General features: G+C 38.5%; 1 protein-coding gene across 1 annotated transcript in view; it reads right to left on the reverse strand.

Annotated features, from left to right (window-relative positions):
* The window catches only part of LOC114460473 (nesprin-2-like), a gene marked incomplete at its 3' end in the record, with an annotated part of 33205 nt that extends 13762 nt beyond the window's left edge, over positions 1-19443 (reverse strand). The window contains exons 1-24 of the mRNA XM_028442369.1: positions 19402-19443; positions 18570-18740; positions 17968-18171; positions 16762-16848; positions 16505-16614; positions 15833-15938; positions 15532-15654; positions 13378-13539; positions 12641-12838; positions 12023-12112; positions 11757-11843; positions 10777-10974; positions 9625-9798; positions 8184-8315; positions 6369-6562; positions 4868-5006; positions 4259-4459; positions 3450-3602; positions 3183-3359; positions 2767-2922; positions 1678-1800; positions 1436-1606; positions 981-1114; positions 2-206 (exon numbers count right to left, since the gene is read on the reverse strand). Coding sequence (XP_028298170.1) covers positions 2-206; positions 981-1114; positions 1436-1606; positions 1678-1800; positions 2767-2922; positions 3183-3359; positions 3450-3602; positions 4259-4459; positions 4868-5006; positions 6369-6562; positions 8184-8315; positions 9625-9798; positions 10777-10974; positions 11757-11843; positions 12023-12112; positions 12641-12838; positions 13378-13539; positions 15532-15654; positions 15833-15938; positions 16505-16614; positions 16762-16848; positions 17968-18171; positions 18570-18740; positions 19402-19443 — 3537 coding nt within the window. The remainder of the gene's footprint in view (position 1; positions 207-980; positions 1115-1435; positions 1607-1677; positions 1801-2766; positions 2923-3182; positions 3360-3449; positions 3603-4258; positions 4460-4867; positions 5007-6368; positions 6563-8183; positions 8316-9624; positions 9799-10776; positions 10975-11756; positions 11844-12022; positions 12113-12640; positions 12839-13377; positions 13540-15531; positions 15655-15832; positions 15939-16504; positions 16615-16761; positions 16849-17967; positions 18172-18569; positions 18741-19401) is intronic.
* Positions 19444-21919: the final 2476 nt, after the last annotated feature.

Consider the following 21919-nt stretch of genomic DNA (forward strand, 5'->3'; position numbering starts at 1 on the left):
CCTTCACTGTGTCTATCTGCTCTGTGATTGGCTCCTCAGATAGGATATCTTCAGGATTTGTTTTAAAAAGAGGCAAGGTCTTGCTTTTTATCATTTGCAGGTCCTTGCAGAAACAATCCAAGTGTCCAAAGTAGCTATCCCAAAGCAGCTGGACTTCAAGACTCTGCTGGAGCTTCAGGTTCAACGCTTCACACACTGCAGTCCAGCTGAAAACACACAAACAGATGTGTAATAAATAAACAAGGTATTAGGTATAAACTATACCTAAATATACCTAATCCATATTTAGGTATAGTTCTAATGCTTTTCAATGCTTAAAAAAAAAACCAAATCTGAATAAAATGTTATTTGTGATATTCAAATTTGATCTGGATCTGATTTATGAATTTAAAATGTTTTCGTTTTGTCATTTTGGCTGATAATTTCTGTCACTGCTGTTTTCAATCTAATGTTTGATCTCATTTTAATCTATTCTTGATTTTTACCATATTCCTACTAAATATTTTTCTATTTAATTTACATTTTTTTTCCCATTTATTATATATTTTTTAATAACATGTAGGTGTTTTTGTACTTTTTTAAAAAAAACATTTCCCCTTATATATAGAATTACTGCTTTCTATTCAAATTTCATTTTTATTATACTTTTCCTTATTCAAAATACAATATTTTAATGTTTCTTGAATTTTACTACATACTACATAAAAAATTGAAAAGACAACATAAATGAAGAAATATTTAAAAGTTGAAATTTAAATGAAAAATGTGCTATTTTTCTTTTATTAAAAAACATGAAAAAATAAATAAAATATTTTTTACATAACAAAATAGAAAAATATAATTTAAAATTAAAATGAGAGTGTTGTAAACAGAGGCCACTTTATTTTATTCAAACTTATGAAAGCTCAAATTTTAAATACTAAATAAATGTTCATATAATCAATGCTAATAAATATTTATAGATTATTGTGTGAACGCACTTCTGTCTCTGTCGATCCATTTGTTCGTTGACGACGGTCACAGCAGACGGACAAACACATTCTCCGAGAGCGACAATACTTTGACGAAGTTTATCCCACTTTTCCTCTGAAGCTTCACATTCTTTGTGAAGACGCTTCATCAAAGACAAATAAATGACATTAAACCATAGAAAAGCACCAAAAAGCATTTAAAATAAACAGAGGCTTTCAATGTAAATGCAACTTTCCATTCATTTTCTTCATCATAACTTCCACAATGTTCATCTAGCATTCATAGGTTTCACAACATTATTACTTGTCTACTAAGTCCTTGGTTAAGCAGGTTTTGAAATATTATTTTTCTGAACGTGTTAACAAAAGTATTACATTTACACCAAAATCCATAATTTTGAAGGAAAATCTGCTGTAATGTCCTTATATTAGCTGGAAAAAGGTGTGGGTGACGTGTGGCTGACCTGCAGCTCTGAGTGCACTCGTCTGTGAGCAGACACAGAGAAGAGAGGAAAGCTGAGATTACTCAGGCTTTGAGATGTTCTCAGGGTTTCCATGGTGAGATCATCCATGATGTCCTTCACACTGAGCCACAGCACTTCGGTCTCCTTCAGCTGCTGCTGCACACATTCACTCTGAGGAGCAGAGGAAACACGATGAAACTCACATAATAACGAACAAAAATGATGTCTGAGCGGCTGCTTACTCTTTCCTGCAGAGCAGCAGAGTCCAGGATGGACTGCTCGACGTGAGAGAGGAGCTCAGAGCAGATGTTCTCCCTCAGATCCTGCAGAGCTGCAGCTCTCTGTCTGATCCTCTCCCTCAGATCCTGAGACACAGTCGTAGGCCAGAATGCTTCTCATTTCATCATATTCAAATACGTTAAAGACCCTTTTAGTTTACAAACACATGCAGAAATGTAATTCAATTTTTTTTAAAAACACATGACGTACTTACTGTATTAATTCCAAATCTAATTTAACTATTTCATTTCTCAATAAATTGTTTTCAATGCATGGGTTTTTTTCACCATTTTAATAAGGTCTGTCTTGATTTTTTGGATTTCAACATTATTTCACAGCAACTAAAAAATTATTTATTCATTAATATTTCTAATTTATGAATTTAAAATTAAGTCCAAAAACACCTGCAAATAAAATTAAGTGTAATTGGATTTCAACTTTATTTTATTTTATTTATTTATTTATTTAATTATTTATTTTTAAAATTGTATTTATTTGTTAATGTTGTTGTGTTTTTAATATTGTAGTTTAATGTTTTCTGTTTTAAATTTTAATCATGTAAAGCATATTGAATAGCCTTGTGTATAAAACACACTATACAAAAACATTTGACTTGCCTTGTTTAAACTTTTTATCTATTTATTCCGTCATTCTATTCCTTATCATTTTTAATTTCTTGAGGCAATTTAATTTATATATCAAAAATATTTAAAAAAAAAATATGTGCAGATAAAGAATAATTTTTATCAAATTAAATGAAACAAAACATTACTGAAAAATTAAACACAAACTGAAATCTTAACAAAAATAAATAAATTAATCAGATTTTTTACAATAATTTAGTTCCTCCTATGATTATTTCATATTGAGTAGGACATTCTAAGTCTTCCTCATTATTATTTAAGTTATACATTTCATATTCAGAATTTCACATTAATGTATGCCAACACCTGCAGAAGAAGTTTGGGGTAAATTACATTAAAATAAATTCAGCAATATTTTCCTGATTGGACGGTGTTAGATGTACACGTTTAGTGTGTGTGACCTCTGACCTTGCACATGCTGCTGCTCCTCTGCAGCTCGGTCCGACTGCAGGGTTTGAGAGCCGAGTCCATCCACATGTGCTGATCCTTCATCCAGATGTTGATGTGATGCAGCTGAGAGTGGAGCTGCGAGTGATCCTTCCGCTGCTGCTCAGACTCTCCGATCTGAAAAAAAAAAAACACATAAAAATAAAAAAAAACACTTCTTCATTCTCAACACAGAAAACACAATATAGACGCAGCTGATCCTGATTGCATAACATCCACAGAAACTTATTGAATAGGTGGATTCTTTAATGTATTCATTTATCTACATTTTATTGTGCAAACAATAAAACAATAAAACCCCAAAGTATCTCTTATTTTACTAACAAAGCAGCATAATTGTCTGTTTCATTTGAAACAATAAAACAAAAACGTGTGACCTGTGAGCGGAGGTTCTCCTGCAGACGGAGCCACTGATGGTTGACGTCACCCTGCTGCTCTGCAAACAGGAGCTTATGGTAACGCCCCCTCTGGCTCTGATCAGTACTGCAGGCTTTCAGCGACTGGTTCGCTAAGTCCAGAGCGATCTGACGGACTGACATGTCAGTCTGACACTCCTGATGCAAACACAGCACAATCTCTGCTCAGCAGGAGCGTTTTCATCTGATTCTTTAAAAAAGTGGAGTATAAAGAAGTAGTTTCTCTACTTTGCAGAATCGCAGAAGTTCACTCAGGTCGTTGCCTGTGCACGATTTTTGATTGATCTTCCCGCATTGTTCCTCGAGTTGGGATTCAGCTGCTGTAAGCCAAGCCTGGAGCTCCTGCAGCGCCTCCTGCTGGCTCTGCGTCGCCATCCAGTGCTGAGGAGAACATCAAGAAATAAGTGCATTTTATTCAAAAGTTTATTAGATTCAATTATATGATTTCTAGGTAACAAAAAGGTATAAGGAAGACAGTAATCTGAGTGTTTGAATGTCGTCCACATATAAAGAAAAGTTGGTCATTAATAAAACCTTTGGTACACATTGTTGGCCAGAGTGGTTCAATGAGAAATAGTGCTCCAGGACAAAATAAAGACAAATTTTTGATTAATCATGCACTTTAAGGTGTAAAGAAAACAAGGCTGATGGGGAAGATAATAAAGAGGAGTGGAGACTGAAAGTGGAGTGTAGAGAGGCAATAGGAGTGGAGCGGTGTCTTTGTACTGCACAGCAGGTCGGGAATAAATTGGCAGGTGGAGGACCAAAGAACGACTTTGGAAATATCAAACTTTCGTATGTGGCGTACAAGTGCACTTGACTTTTACAGTAAGGAACCTTGTGGGGGCCATGGATCAGTGTGGTAGGATCTGATTTCTCTGATGTGTAATGACTCATGCCTGAGAAGCCTATTTTATTGTATTTAAGATGTATTTGTATTTCAAAATGTAATTATGTATTATTATTCTAAGATTATTATCTATTGATTTCACCACTTTAGATCAAACTGAGCTGTTTGTACTGAGATGCTTTCCTACCTTCTGTAGAGCTCCTTGGACCAGTGGTATATCCACCATCAGACTGGACCAGTCAGACTCTATCTGTCTGAGGAGAACCGAATCAGACTCCGGATCGATCTCCTGGTCTTCATCTGTAGCTCTCAGCATCTCCAGTCGAGTGGAAACTCCCATCACCTCCACCATCAGTTCACGCTTATCCTCCAACTCTTTGGTCAAAGCCTAAAATACAAAAGTTTATTATTCTGCATTTCTTAAACAGACAAGACCCAGAGAGAAGGTCCGACCTGGAGCCAGGATGCAAGTTAATTAGAAGAAGCGTCACTGTCATTGTACAAAATGATTCAAACACACTAAACAATGAAAAAAGACTCGAAAAACTCATGAAACAATAAAAATGTTTTCCAAAAACACACAAAATGGCAAGGAAAACAGGTCAATTGATTCCATCAATACAAGAAACTTTTTTAAGAAAATAAAATAAAATAAAAAAACACAAACTGATGCCAAATACCACAAACAATAACAAAAATACACCTACACAATGTGAAAAAGCATTTTAAATTAAAAGCTTTATTCATGAAATTGGTACTTTTCAAAATAAAAGCTCTTCTCCGCTTTCTGACTCACCACAGACTGGAGAAAAAGGTCACGTCTCTGCTCCGCCTCCATCTCGTCACTAGGGGCAACGGTGAGCTGGGTCCAACTGTCAATGCGTTTCCTGGCCTCGATCATCCAATCAGTAAGCACGGTCGAGTCACACAGAACCCTGAATATGTCATTAATAGTGGTTATTAAAACAGTGAATAGTTCTGTAAACAAACACTGTAGGTTTTAGAGTCATTTCTGAACTAATTCAATCATAAGCAACTTATCAGCAACATTTGAACCAATCAGTAGATCTAATAATGTTGGTCATCAGGTCTGTCAGAGTCGCTATGTCAAGTGCTAAAGTAACTCAAACATGCTGCTACGTGCTAAGTTAACTCAAACATGCGAGACTGGCTGCTATGTGCTAAGCTAACTCAAACATGCTGCTACGTGCTGAGCTAACTCAAACATGCGAGACTGGCTGCTATGTGCTAAGCTAACTCAAACATGCGAGACTGGCTGCTATGTGCTAAGCTAACTCAAACATGCAAGACTGGCTGCTATGTGCTAAGCTAACTCAAACATGTGAGACTGGCTGCTATGTGCTAAGCTAACTCAAACATGTGAGACTGGCTGCTATGTGCTAAGCTAACTCAAACATGTGAGACCGGCTGCTATATGCTAAGCTAACCAAAAAGTGGCACTGGTCGCTGGTGCAGAGTTCCTTCCCAGCTTCAGAGGAAGACATCCTCATTGCTTATTATCCCTCACCTCGAAAGATACACATTCAACACAATATACAAAATGACTACACAAACCCACAAAACAACAGCAAAAAGAAAATTAAATACAACAAGAAGACATAGTCATCAACATCCCCCGCCAAAAAAAAAAAAATGGGACAAGGGCAATAACTCTGGAAAAAAATTATTGCATTCTTTTCATTTTCGAACTCCATCAAGGTATTGATACCTTGAAGCCACACACCGAATTTGGTTATCCTATCTTAAACAGTTTCTGAGAAAAGCTGTCCCCTTTAACTCGGACGGACAGATGGATGGACGGAGCTCAAACCTATATCCCCCTTCCACACTTTTTGGCGGGGGATAAAAACAAAAAAATAAGTCAAAAAACAAATGACACCGCTACTTAAACTAAATAACAACAAATATACAAAAATAGGAACTGCAGAAATACAAAAAGGACTCAAAAAACATCATCAAAATTACATGAAAACACCAAATCAGCAACAAATCTACTTAATATGACACTAAAAACAAACAAATTGACTACAAAATAAGATTCCCAGAGGATGGAAAACACGCTATCAAAGTGATGGCTTGAAGGAATATGAAACAGTCGCTGCACGATGGAAAGAATGCAGAGATCAGTTTCTGATTTCTTTTTGTCTTTTAAAGGTAATAAATGTGTATGTCATTAGTTATCGGCCATTTAAATTCAATCTCTAAAGCATTAATTAGAGCGCATTACTAATCTTAAAGGGTGAAGCCGACGGACTTAATACATGTAGTTTCTTCACCTGCTTCTCAGCTCTCTTCTTTTCTCACAGGTGGTGTGTTCATGCTCCACCCTTTTCTGCAGAACTTTCCAACGCGTCTCCAGTTTGGAGATGGAAGAACCGACTCCTCGACATCCGGCCTGCTGCAGACAGCGGCCGACCTCCAGCATATGAGAGAACTGAGCCGTGTTCTCCTGTAGCTTTCTGCTCAGCTCCTGTCAGACACAAAGTTTTACTCACAGATATTACTATTAGTATTTATTTAGTGACATGTGGCAGCAGCTCATTTATGTCAGTTCTTTACTACAACTTAAGGAATCACCTGGAAAAACAAGAAAATCCCTCTAAATGTGATAGGATGACATGAAGAGGAGATTTTAAAAAAAGGCATAGTTGAGATATAAAAGTCCTAGATATGGGCAAGGAATAAATAAAACATCAAGGCCAATTTGATATTTTGAACTGCTCTGTTTTCTGGTTTCTCTGCACTCTGACTCTAGTCATTCATCCAAACCAGTTGGGGGCTTGTTTTGCAAGGCAAACTTATTTGTTTTAGTGCATTTCATACACAAGGCAATTCAATGTGCTTTACATGATTAAAAAATGCAACAGAAAACATTTAACAGTTTAATAACTAATAAAAACAATAAAATCAGCAGTGAAAACTTTTTAAATCAGCAGTAAAAACATTAAATCAACAATAAGTAACATTTAAAAGTGAAAATAAAGGAAAATTATAAAATAAATATTTTTTACCGCTACACACGTAATAATTAGTGCAGAAATCTACACTTACTGGTATAGTTAGAGCAGTGGTTCCCAAACTTTTTGTGCCCAAGGCACACCAAAGAACAAGTAAAAATCTGAAGGCACACCTATTGTGCAAAATAGCCTTTATAGCACGTGTTATCACTTATATCATGTACAATATCTGTAAATCTGCATAAATATTTACTTATGCCAAATAAAATGTGACAAAGACAACTATATTACTGGTCTCGTCCACAACAACAAACAACTTTTCTCACAGATTTTCTGTAGCTCTGATGAGATGTTGTTTAAACACAGGTGAAGCTGTTCATGTTGTCACAGAGAACATTGACGAGAAACAGTCGGAGTTTCACAGGCACAGCAAAGTTAAGTGGGCACTGGTCGCCTCTGTATTTCAAAGTCAGTGACGATTTGCGTAGTTTTTTAGCAGTTTAGACAGTTTTTCGGGTGGTTTAGACGGTGTTTAAAGCTGCCAGGATGGGAGGGGGACGGGCGGTGCACCTAATGAGCGGTCCCTGGAAACATTTCCCCATCGGGGTGAGACTCGCGTTGATTCTGTCCATTTCCAAGTTGAACAGTGGATTCCGTTTCCATTGGTCGTGATTCCGTTAACGTGGATTTTATAGGGCCTTAAATAATAATGTATGGTTGTCACAAAATCCCACGGCACATCCGGACTTGCCTCACGGCACACCAGCGTGCACACCCTTAGGGAACCACTGAGTTTGAGTATAGTAATTCAGGACTGGTAAACTTTATAGGACAGGTCTTAGTTTCAGTGCCTAGTGGCCAGGATCAATACTACACCTGTCAGTGGTCATAATGATATGGCGGACTCATGTATTCAACACTTGGTGACTTTATATAAAGACACACACAAACATTATAAACTGTATGAGCTGAAAAACCATATCGGCGTACACATTTCCAGCTTCGCTGCAGAACAACAGGGAAAAGTATTGAACATGGAGGCTCGAGGGAGGGAACGTCTCCCATTGAAGCTCCAGAACATCACGTTCTTCCTCATTCATCTGATTGAACGCAATTAGGTACAGAGAGGCTCACCTTGCAGACAGAAATCCTCTGTAACACCCCCTCCTCGGAGTTCCCTTCATCAGGAATCTTGGAAAATGATGTTTCCACGTCTGTGAGGAGGAGGTCTGAGTGGACGCTGTCCTCCTCCCACTGGGACCACAGCTGAAAGTCAGGGACAGCTTATATTACATACGTTACAGACCATGTTTCTCACATATTGTTCAGCTTCTAAACACGAGGTTCATCAAACCAGCACTGACACAGGAGACAATCTGATCCCTGTTTTACTCCACACTTGTATGTTCTTATCTGATCCACACCTAACACCCTTCATCTAAAGCTTTATCTGCATTTCTATGATGGATGAGATACATACAGTATGATGTAGTACAATGCAATGTGATACATTACTGTAAAACACAGAATGATATGGTTCAATGCAATGTGACGTGATATGATGAGAAACATTACAATATGATACAATAAAATGTGATGAAATATGTTACCAAAATGCAGTACCAAAGAATGTAATACAATAAGAACTGCTATGTATGACACAATAAGACAGGGCTGTCAAACTCATTTTAGTCCAGGGGCCAAATATGGACCAGTTTGATCTTAAGTGGGACGCAGATTTTAGGTGGGGAAAAATGAAACATTTTAAGATCATTGTACCTTAGTTTTCAACATCGATTCATTCACTTAAAAAAAATCTTGATTTTGTTTCCAATTTTTTGTGTATTTTAAAGGAATTTTGTTGTTTTTTTTGTTTGTTTATGAGAAAATGCACATTTTTTTGGAAAAACCTAAGAGACCTTTCCACAATTTGCAATTATAAACAAAGGAAAAATGCAAGCCCCTAAAAATATAGTAGAGTTTCATTAAAATGGTGAATTTGAGATATCTACAACTGGATTATTTGTTAATTTACACAATAACTATTTCTTCTGCGTGCCGAATTGGATAATCTAAAGGGTCGAATTTGGCCCCCGGGCCTTGAGTTTGACACATGTGCACTAAGATAGGATGTGATAGGGTGGGATGCATAAAATACAATATGTAAGATAAGATAATGTGGTGCAATAAGGTATAATGTGATGCAATAAGCCGCATTGCGATGAGATGTGATTCAATTGTTTTGATAAAATACAAAACACTGCGATAACATATTTTATGATGAGATATTGCAACATGAGATTATTTTTGATAAGGTGAAATATATTTACATTTTAGAAGATTTGATAAGATTAGATATAAGATAAGAGAATGTTTGCTATTGTGTGATACTTTAAGATAAGCACTTTAATTGTCCATCCATGGGAAACTTGTGTTGCTATAACATTTAACATAAAATAAGATGTTGTGCAAAGTTACAAAGTGTGCTTAAACCACGTTAAGGAGAAGAAGAAAATAGAGGAAATATAAGAATAAAGATTTCCTGCTCATCACATCACTGGTTTTACTGGTTTACCTGCAGAGTTCGCTGCATGGCGGCTCCTCTGTCCAACCCGTTGAGTTGCAGGCGGCTCACGTCGTCCTGTAGACCTGCAATGACACCCTCCCACCTCTCAGGGCCGACATCCACGACTTCGCAAGTCAGATAACACAGCGCGCTGAAGTGCTGGCTCACAAGCCTGAAGAACCTCTGCTTAGGGAACAAACACGTTGGTTAGTAATCAAATTGAATCCAAAACTATGAAAAGTTAGCTTTCATATCATTTTTAAGACAGTTTTAGAATGTGGTCAAAATAAACGTTTAAATAGTGAATCAATTAAAATGAACCAAATGATCATGAATAAAAGAAATGATCAGTAAATAAGTTAGATAAATGTATTATATATTTTTTTATTTTGAAATTGTAAAGTTCAAAGTTATTTTAGTATATTTAGTATATTACAGCTACTTCAAGTGGAATCATTACTAAACATACCACTCCAATTTATTCATTTATTCATCCGTTATTTTACTCTCCATTTATATATTTTAAACATTAATTGATTGATTAATTTATATAATTCAATAGTATTAGTACTTGTGCCCTAGTTTATAGTCATCTTAAAGATGTAAATCCTTGTTTTAATCCGAAATAAAATGGGTGGGGAAAATTGCTAAAAATGGTGGAAAAGACGGTGAAATGGGATTTTAAGAACCACAGAAAGTGGTCAAAGTGTCAATATTGGCTTAAAAGTGACAGAAGTAGGGGAATAGGAACAATTAGTTTAAACTGGCAAATAATGGGCATGACATGTTGTGAATGGGGTTAAACTGGAAAAAATAAGCATGAAATATGGTGAAAAGAGGTTAAAAGAGACACTAATGGGTCAACATATGTGACATTAGGTGGGAAAAGTGGTGGAAAGGGTTTATAAGTGCTGAAAATCTCTTGAAAGTGGAAAAATTGTGCAGAAAAGGCATTGAAGTTTGATGGAGAAGTGGCAGAAATGAGAGTAATGTAGGAAAAATGCATTAAAAGAAAAAGAAAAAAAATAGGTTAGAATATGGCAAGTTTGATGTAGTTCCAGAAAATGGGTAAAAATAAGCAAAAATGGGCCCCCAGTATCTTGTGACTCCAAGGTTGAGAACCACTAATATAAAGGACACTAAGGTGAGATGGGGGCTGACCGTGTGGTTGCTGAGCTCCTTCTGAAGCTCTGCTCTGCTGCGGAGATCTGAGCCTGCAGGACGGAGGCGCTCTGAGCCCAGAAGGATCAGATCCTCCAGGCCGTGGATCAGACGCTCACGAAGTTGCTGCAACTCAGAGCTGCTCCTCACGTCTGCAGAACGCCACCCAACATCAGCCAGCACTGAGTCCAGCTCGCCCTGTGACCAAACAATGGGAATGTGAGCTACGTGACACACTTTAAGACACTTTGTCTGCTATTAATTCAATAGTCTCTACTACCAGTGAACAAAGCAATATAGAAACAACTTAAAAATCAATGTAATAATTACAGTATCAAAATCTATCAAACCATCAGATAGATTCAAGAGTTTTCTGACAGTCTGTGCAGCAGCTGTTTCATATTCCTTATAAATGTTGTCATGTTGACGGCGTCGTATCAGGTGACGGATAAAGAAAATAAATGCGGTTTCCCTCCTCTTGGATGTTTTGTTTTAATTTTGCGTGTTTTCTTCATCATTTTGGGTATTTTTGTTATTGCTTATGTAATTTTGGTGTTTTAAAAAAATTCTAATTTTGGATTACGTGTGTATTTTGACTCGTTGTTTTGTGTGTGATTTTCCTGTTCCAATCTGTGCAGCGGCTGTTTCATATTTCCCATCAAATGTCTTTCTGTTTGAGGGATAAACGAACTTAAAAATAAATCTTTGTGTGTAAATGTGTCAGTTCCTCTGAGACTGTAAAGGAACATGTGTTTGGGTTAGCTTAGCACGTAGCGTTGCTGGCCGAGCAAGGTCAAACGGGTAAAGAGCGGGGCTTACCCAGTATATTTATGGCAGTAACCCTAACAATTGTTGCAATATTGGGTTATAACCTAACCCTAAACCTAAACCTAACCCTGAACCTAATCCTAACCCTAAAACGCTACGTACGTGTACTTCAGTAACCGTACCAATAGACACTTTCTATATCTTCTCCTCACCTGCAGTCGATCAGCTCTGTGGATGAGGGCGGAGGGCAGAGCATTTCTGTCCGTTTTCTCCAGCAGTGCGTTGACCTGAACACACACCTGTACCCCACACACACACACACACACACACACACACACACACACACACACACACACACACACACACACACACACACACACACACACACACACACACACTGTAATAACTGTTATCATTGTTTTATCCAGCTGATAAGATATAGTCTAAGACTAGAAGAGACACTGTTAGTCCACAGTACCTTCAGCTGCTCCTCCAGCCTCATGTTCCCACTGAGCTCATTGGTTACTGGGTCAAAAGTGAAGGCTGCATGCAACTGGTTTAGTCGTCTCTGTGGGTTACAGGCGACACGTAAACGAGGATTGGCCGCATGCAAAAATACAACAAACGGAGAGCATTAAAGCAAACCAGACCAGAGAAAGAATTAAAGATATTAGGAGCCAGTGACTGATCCCGAGTGTTGTCCTGAAGAGAGTGACACACAACAGCAAAAAAAAACACAAAGTGACGACATACTCAAAACAACAACAAAAATACACAAACTAAAAGCAAAAAAAAAAAATACACAAATGGACAAGAAAAACACAACAGCACTACAACACAAAAACAAAAACAGACAATTCAACAAAAGCACAAAACGATGACAAAAATACACAAATAAAAAAAGTAGACAAAAGTACATTAAAAGGCGTCAGAAACACAAAACAAAGACAAATACTCAAAATGACAGCACCCTGCACTGACAAGAACCAGCAAGAAAATCACCGACAAAGACAGAAAAGCATCCAATAAGATGAGGAGAAGATGATGTCATTTGGAGGGAATAGGAAACAGCGGCTGCACAGACTGTAAACCTCACCTCTGTCTCAGCCGTGGTGTCCATCATCTTCCTCAGCTGCGTCTCTCTGTTCTTTAGTCCTGCCTGAAGGACAGAGGCCAGCCTGCACAGGTCGTCCATACACTGCTGTCCACCGTCCTCTCTCCTCAGGACGTTGACGACCTTTGACCCCTGAGAGCTCACCTCCCTGCTCAAGACAGAGACCTCTGCTGACAGCCTCTGTAGAGTCACACAAACCTGTGTTAATGATACAAAGCAGTGGAGACACAAAACCCTTCACACCCCTAAGATACATAAATAAATAATTAAAAAAAGGATTTAATAGATTCATTCGATTAAATAAATACACACTTGCAGACATTCAGTCATCAGTTAGCATGATCACCATTTGATTTAAGACACTCATCGCAGGTTGTTTTTGACATTTTGTATTTTTTTTGCTGTTGTTTTGTGTCTTTTTGTGTAATCTTGGTTTCTTCCTGGTGTTTTCATCACCAGTTTTACAGTGTGTCACAGAATGGTTTCAGCTACAGTAACTAACTAGTCGGTAATCAATGGCATAGGCTGCTCTTTTCTCGTCCTTGTCTCTGAGGTGGCGGGGCTTCTCTGTGGCTTTAATGCTGCCAATAATCCTGTATTAATTTAAGATGAACACTCCTGCTTACTTCCATCTTGGATCAAAAAAAGATGGTCTCCTCTGGGTCACTGTGATTGGTCTCAGAGCCTCAGGGGAGGAGCCCGAAGACGGAGGAGCTCACCTGTATCTGCTGCAACCTCAGCTCAGGGTCTTCAACCTGTGGCGTGTGCTCCTGCTGTGAGTGCAGCAGGTAAACAATGGAGGACAGACTAAGGAACGCTCCGAACAGCACGTGGAACAGCGCCTCATCCAGGATGGGATTGGAACCCCCCATAGAGGAGCTCTGAGTGGGACAGAGGACGCATTATCACTGATGGCACAGAGATTAGAACTGTGTGCTAAAAAAACAATCTGAGTTAAAGAGTTGGATCACAGATCCCTTATCTCTATAAACCTGGATCATCTGAGTCCTCTGAGGGGCTGTTGCTACATACACAAAGGATGTAAACTCAGCGTAATCACAGCGGGTTTGAAGGACTCAGATGAATGAAATCACTGACAGAATCCCAGTAACACCAGTAACTACTGGAACACTAAGGACTCAAAGGTTCCAGGTTGAGGATCCAAATGACTCAAATGAACCAAATCAGTTCTGAGCAAGCAAAAGCAAATCTTGCACACTCTTGCCGATTCCATACACCCGAGTTGTCAAACTCAACAGGCCATATAATATATATGTATATAATATATAATTACAGTATAAATTACAAAGAAATCATATAATGGTAATACCACAGAATTGCCGTAAAACATTGCAAGTGTTTAGAAAATGAGTTGTAAATCCAACTAATTTTGAAGGCAGGATCATCTGAATCAGAATACGTGGGAAATTTATTTTGTTATAGTCGCTCAAAGTAGAAATTATAACAATGTGAAAAGAAACACGAACAAAAGATAAATAGATGCTTTTTTTGTAATAATAATAATAATTAAAAAAAAAAAGTACAAAGCTAAAAGATAAATAAATACATATCCGGTGAGGATCCGGAAGGAAGTAATGTATTGCTTTGCTTTTAGGATAATGTAAATGACAGATGTACATTATTTACATGCAGAAGTGCAAACAAGGTAATACAAAATGTTAATATTGAGCTTGGAAAATGTATGTTTGGAAAAAATGCAGGATACAAAATAAATTTGTCTGGGCAAATAAAAAGCACATTCATGTGTTACAAGTAATAAAATGATGTCACAAAAAATGGAAAAAAATATGACAAAAAAAAAAAAAGTATGGCAGCTATGATCAACCACAGACTAAGGTCTGTCTACTATGTATTATTAGTGTGGTCAAGATGGAGCGTGCATTTTTAACTTACAACAACAAAAACCTGAAGAACACTGAGGCTAATAATCTCCATTAATTCTCCACATTTGAAAGTTCTGAAAACATTTTAAGTGCGAAAGTCACCCAGTAGAATATCAACATGTGGCCATTTGATCAATAAAACTCAAAGCAACACATTTTGTAGATTTTTGGAGACAGGCCTTTGTCCTACTGACAAAACTTCTGGTTAACTTCAAAACAAGAGCCTTATGTACAAAAGCATTGAAAAAAACTAATGGAAGACAAGAAGATATGCTTTTGTTTTGAAAAAGAGATGTTTTGATTTTTAGCTTGAAGCCAGTCTCAGGACGATTTTACGTTCCACTCACAATGCATCATGGGGCTGTTAAGTATGACTAGTATACCCACCTTCGTGTATACTTCAAAAATGTCCCGATATAGTATACATCCGGGTATTTCTCGCTTACTCAATCTTTCCATACTATAGAATTGGAATGCACTACATACTCATTTTGACGTCAGACTTAGTATGAATATGCATTTTCGACCACAGCCTAAGACGGTAGCTTCCTGTTTTTTCCCTGAGGCAGGAAAGTCTCCTGGCTCATTAGCACCATCTTACCTGAGGCAAGAGTACTGCCTGCCTCACCTCTTGCCTTTTGCAGTTTTATTATTGATGACTATACTCATTACACGCCTGTAACTGGCTCTGATTTCTACGCCTGCAGCACATTTGCAGCTTACTGATTATAGCTTGTGTTCTGAACATCTGAGAATTTAGGTAAAGGTGGGTGAGATCAGATCTGGTCTGACAGGTTTGATAATGAGTCTGCGTGGGAATGACTCACTCCACCCATCATTAAAGAGCTGAATCAAAAAAAGTTATGAATACATCTGACACATATCTGAGTCGTCTCAGGTTTCAGGAGGAAACCAGCCACACACACACACACACACACACACACACTAGCTGATAAACAGGCTCGTCACCTCATTCAGGAGATCCTCAGTGGAGCGTCCCAGCTCCCTCAGACGAATGCTGTAGGTTTGGAGCTCTTTCAGGCTCTTTGTGACAATCCCACGTCCCGCTGTTCCATCAGATGAGTCTGTCACCTTTAACAGGACACACACACACACGCACACACACACACACTCTAATCAGGCCCTGCTGGGAATCCCATAAGGCACAGTGGCTCGAGCAAAAAGGAAGTGATAATAAAGAGCCTCTCCTGCTGCTCTTTGTGTGGGAAAAGTGATAATCAGCCCCTCGGCTCGTCTGCGCAGGCTTTACCTGAGAGGGAGGAAGTAGGGCTCTTTGCTCCACACACAGCAGCCGACTGTGGAGATAAGACCAGGTCCTCTGTGAGGGGCCTCCATCACAATCAGCAGGAACATCACTGCAGCACAGGAGGACTGTAGTCAGTGTGTGTGTGTGTGTGTGTGTGTGTGCATCTAAGTTGGCCTGTTCGTGTGTTCCTCATTATGTCTGCATGTTCATGTCTGAACGTTACTGTCTGCCTGTCCCCATCTACACATTCGCATCTGCGCATTTGTGTGTTTGCCTTTACTTCTGCGTGTTCCCATCAACATGCTTGCATCTGTACTTTTATGTCTGCGTGTTATGTCTACGTCTATCTGTCAATGTCTGTGTTTGCATTAAACCCACTTGCCTGGGCGTCCCCCTGTGTGTTTACGACTGCATAGATACATCTGTGTGTTCATGTCTGCCTAGTTGTGTATGCACCTGCGGGTTTTCAACTGCGTCTGCATAGTTACGACTGCGTGTGTGCATCTGTCTTTTGAGTGTGTTTATGCTGTATGTTGTATGTTCACGTCTGCGTCCTTCCTTCCTGACTGTTGTACTGTGTACCTGTGACCTATTCACAATTCAAACTTTACTCACTAAAAAGTCATCACCCACATAATAACCCTCATGCAAGCAGATGATTGGATACTGCGTTACCCTGGCGACGGCCGGTCTGGCTCCCCCTCCTGATGGAGCTGAGCTCTGCTGCCCTGCCTGGCAAGGGCCTGAGTCAGTCCTTTCTGCTCCATGAGCCCATGCTCCAACTCCTGACACACAGACAATATATCATGCTTATCGTTTTAAAGCCAGGTAAAATAAGCAGGTTTGGACAGATACCTGTGATTATTGTGATTATTTAAATAAAAAAAGTCAAAAAGTCAGTTTCAGGTGAGTAAAATGTTAACCCTCTGTACCTTCTGCTGCTGCAGGCTGTTCTGTCTGAGCAGCTTGTGTCTTGGTGAGGAGAACGTCTCCTGAACACTGCTGCAGTGGGACTCAGCCTGTCAACAATTACAAGAACAACATTAACGGGCCAGAAAAAACAAGAATGAATTAAACTAAAACAGAAATAAGAAACATCAAAAATATTAGTCAAGTCAATCATGTCAATCTGGACTTTTTTATTCAAATGATTTATTTATTTGTGTTTCACTATGATTTATTTTATTATTTTATTGATCTTCCGTTACTTTTGTTGTTGTTATTTTCCAAATATAAAGAAATAGGAACAAAACATATATAAATACATATAAAATTAAATAAGCTTACAAAAAATAAAATACAGATCGAGCTGCAGCTCATTTGGCTAAGCTATTTATCTCTATTTATGTCCTTAATAACCTGCACTGATGACATGTTTATTGTATATGTTATTATATTGTATTTATTTAGTATATATATTATATTGTTATCAAGAACGTATTATTGCATGCCTTATTTTTATTTGATTTCATTTTTATTTAATCTATTCTATTCTATTGTATGCTATTTCACCTTTTTTAAGCACCTCTAAGCCAAAGCAAATTCCTAGTTGTGAATTCTGTTCATCAGCAATGGCAATAAAACATTCTGATTCTGATCTGCTGTTTCTGGCAAGCAAACTTCCACTTTCTCTCTATCATTGAATATTGGTTCTTAAATTGTCTGTAAAAGCTCATTGCACGTCACGTTTCAATAACTAGCAGATATTTACAGCTTACCGCGTGCGTTATTAGTGTAATAACATTTTAAAATGACGTGAAACACAAAGATGGAATTAGATGATGGAGTTTGAGTAACTAAGACAATGTAACTTTAGTTGAAGAACAGATTTTACATCCCAAAGATGCTGCTCATATTCACTGTCTCCACCACTCGTGCCAAATTAAGGGTCTGCTTCATGGGATTCCCTCTAAAGTGAGTGAAAGTACCGGAATTACATCATAGTGTCAAACTTTGACATTAATATGAAGCATTCAAAGGATGTTTGGCAAAATGTGTTGGTACACGAGAAACATTAAAGGGTTGATAACAGGCAGACAGATCATGGCACTGACATATAGATCTCCCACTTTGACACTGACCATAAGGACAGTAATGTGTGAATAACATCAGAATATATGGAGAAGGTAGGATTATACCTGCTCGTGTCTCCTCCTCTGCTCCGCACTGCTGTCCGTCAGCAGCTGGTGGATGGACATCAGCTTGGCCTTCAGTGTGTCCAGTTTGGATTCCAGAAACACATTGTCGTCCTGCTGGGATGATTCCAGTCCATCCTGCTGGTCAGCGTTTGGACTGAGTGCTGACAAACTGGCGACTTTCTGCTCGATCTCCATAAACATCTCCTGCACATCAAACACACAAAGACACACAAGTTATAGAATAGAATCCTTTTATTGTCACTGCACAAAGTTGCAACATGGCAATACCGACAACATTCAAGTACACTTCAAAGATTCAAGCCAAACAGACACAGCTATCATAAAAGCAACATAAGGTATGATAAAAGTCTGTCGGAATAAAAAGTTCATCAGTATAAAAGTGCATGGTATAAAATATTAGAAAATAGACTAATTTAAATATGGGACATTTTGGTGGAAAAGCGACTTAAAAAACCTTATGGATGCTAACACACTCCTCCGCTCTCCTTTGATTGTTCACTAACACACTGTCACACTCTGTGACCACAAACCAAGCAAACTCTCCTTTGACCTTTGAGTTCAGAGAAGTGGGCGGAGCCTACCTGACAGGTGAGGAGCTGCGATTCCACTTTTTGTTGCATAGCCGCTGCTCCCAGTGTTCCCAGGTCCCCGAGGCTCCTGTGAACTTCCTGCAGCTGCAGCTCCAGCAGGCTGAGCCTCTGCACGCACACATGCAGCACACCTTTGTGATGTCCAGGTGGAGGCGTGGCCTGCTGAGGACACACCCACGCAAATACACACACCCAGTTGAGCTGCAGGTGGAAGTGTATGGTGTTATACTTGTGCCACAATTTCAATGGGAGCAACATTTTATGGAGTTTGTGCAGAAATTGTGGCACGGATGTAACACCATATACAGTATGTGTGTATCAACATTCCGAGCAGAAAGCAGCTTGTGGTTACACAGGGATACAGACCTGCGGACATACACACACGCACGCACGCACGCACGCACACACACACGCACACACACACACACACACACACATACACACACACTCATTTGGCTCAGAATGGCTCTTTGTTTGAGTAGAATTTGTGGCACAAACATAACTCCATAGAGGTGGAGAGCACTGAGCAGAGAGCTAAAGCACCAGGAAACACTTCCTGGTTACACAGCACAACTGAGGTGGAGCTGTAAACATGATACTGCTTGAACTCTATCTGGTTCAACTCCTTCTTTATCCAAGCTGTGTATAGTGTTCAAGGCTTACGTTTCAGCTCTTTGTCAATCCACATGTTTGAGTTAGCTTAGCATGTAGCTGCGGTGGTTGAGCAGGATTAAAGTGTGAAGGGGCGCGGTAACAAGTGTTTATTATATTTGCGTAAACGTAGTAATAATCCTTGATAAGCACTTGATCTAGCAACGCACACCTCCATTTCAAGAGTGGTGTGCTTCTGCTTGACAACTGCCATTGACTGCTGACAACATGGTGGAGATCTTGCGGTCTGGCAGATTTTTATCGTAGAATGCCTAAATCCTGCGTAATATTTGGCTATTATAACCACGCCTGGCAGAATGAAAATATATTATTTTTAAAGAATACCTACAGAAAAAGGCCAGAAATGGAAATTATGGATCCAAGCACTGATGCAAATGAAAGACGACGGAACTACATGGAGCCCAAAATCAAAGTGGTTGTATGTTTGCAGTAGACATTGCGTTAATGATAGGTTGTGTATTTTTTGAATCTAATTTCTTCCTGACTGATTTTATGACATTGATTATGAATAAACTTACATTTAAATTGTAATTTATTCAATAATGACTGAACGACTATGGCTAGTTAGCTAGCTAGGGATAGGCCTAACTAGAGGGCTTTCATGCCGAGTTTACACCAATAATTTTTGCCATCATTCTTGACATTCTTAACATCACTTAACGAATCAGACTAGAGTTTTGAACAGAGCATGTCGGTTGTTGGCATTCGCATGAGTTGTGCCATTAATCTTGACGCCTGGTAACAGGCAAGGGTGGACTAGAGTACGGGGACACCGGGGACTTTCCTGGTGGGACGGTGGGCCCCTGGGTCAGGCCATGAGAGAGAGAAAAAGAAACGTGCATAAACATACTTGTCAAGAATCCTGTTTTGGCTGTGAAACTCATTGTCCCGTATTAGTATTTTCCCAAAAACATACCATATTTTATTGTAATAATAATTAAAAAATAAATAAACAAAAACATTCCTCTGCCTTACTAAACTGAACGCTGTCACTAGCCTCGCGAGAACTGCCACCTGAAATGAAACTGAGTAGCAGATCTTGCCAGATTAGTGCCAACAGCAGGAACAAACTCAGTAGAGAGATGGATGTAAGAAGACATCAGATGTAACTTTTCTTCATATCGGTGCTGGGCCTTTGGCTCTAATCTGCTGAAATATTTGTAAGACATTGAGTAAAACCTTAATGTTGTCTGCGGTAAATAGCGGTTGTCAAGCAAAAGCATACCCCTCTTGAAATGGCGGCAGACGTTGCTAGGTATAGTGTCCCGGATGCTGATGTCACCGTGAAAAGGTGTATTGCACTGTAGTGTTAACCTAGGACAACTTATCCAGAGAGGGAGAAAAAAGACCTATTGTGTGACACAATATATTATGTTGCAATTAGAGTTACTGCATTACTTTTAGTATTCCAAGTCATTTTTGTACTTTTCCTTTTTTATAATTTTTAAAAATTCAGTTTTTGCCATTTCCTCTAATATTTCTCCAATAAAGTATTTCTAGGATTTTTTTTTATTTTTATATTGTATTATATTAAATCATTGACCTAATTGTTGTTCTAATGATTTAGGGCACAGCGTAATATTTTAAAATTTCTTTATTTATACATTATCAGTTGACCATATTGAACTCTCCTGTCTTGAAGAACTTCATTATAAATCTGTAGATCCTTTTGGTAGTTCATGTATGTGTTCTTACAATATTTTATTATAATTTGTTACAATTAATTCTCATATGTTATACTTAATTGTCAGGAAGTTGAACCTCACTCATGTTTAATACTATTTCTGTTGTCACTCTAGCTCCTGGTATGTCACATTAGTTCTGTTAGACCTGAGATGTATATGTCCATTGGTCTCAAATGTCACTTAAACCTGAAATATCAGTGTGTTAAATAATGTTATTATACATCTGTTGCAATTTTTCATCTCTTAAATTAATGAAAATCACTTTGAATTTGCATGTTAAGTCAAGTCCTGGAGGGCGTTGTAACATTTGCTCACATAAAACCGACAATGTGTCCTCACAACAAGTGGCATTAATCAGGCTTGATCAAAATATTGTCCTATCTGAACTCTATTGGTGGGAAAGGTGTCTCCATTTTTCATGTTTTTGTTATAGGTAATGATATACACTGTATTGACAAAAGTATTGGGACAAAAAGTATTGATAGTGTTTTTAAATCCATCTCTATTAATGTGTGGTTGGTCCTTCTCCAGCATCCACTCTACTGTAAAGGCCAGATTTTGAGTTTTTCCTCTAGGAATCTGCACATTCAGATATCAGAGCATTGATGAGGTCAGACTTATGTTGGACTCGACGACCTCTTTTCAGTTCACCCCAAACGTGCTAGATGGTGGTTGAGGTCCATGTCTTTAAGCTCCTCGTGTTGTAATAAGAAAAAGGTTTTCCCCAAAACTGTTTCCACAAACCTGGATGCGTCACATTTCCCAAAATGTCTTGGTCTGCTGAAGCATTAGGTTGGCCTTTATTGGGGATAGGGGGCCCAATTCCTAAAGCATGGGAGTGTCCAAATACTTTTGTCCACATGGTCTATTTGATTAAAATATAGTAACAGTAGTAGAGTAGCAGAGAAATATTCAAACAAACTGGTTGTTTTCCAGTGCAGGTGAGTGCATGGTGAGCTCCTGACACAGTGAAGAGACGGCGGC

Source organism: Gouania willdenowi, unplaced genomic scaffold (genome assembly GCF_900634775.1).
Source record: "Gouania willdenowi unplaced genomic scaffold, fGouWil2.1 scaffold_43_arrow_ctg1, whole genome shotgun sequence".
NCBI classification, from domain to species: Eukaryota; Metazoa; Chordata; class Actinopteri; order Blenniiformes; family Gobiesocidae; genus Gouania; species Gouania willdenowi.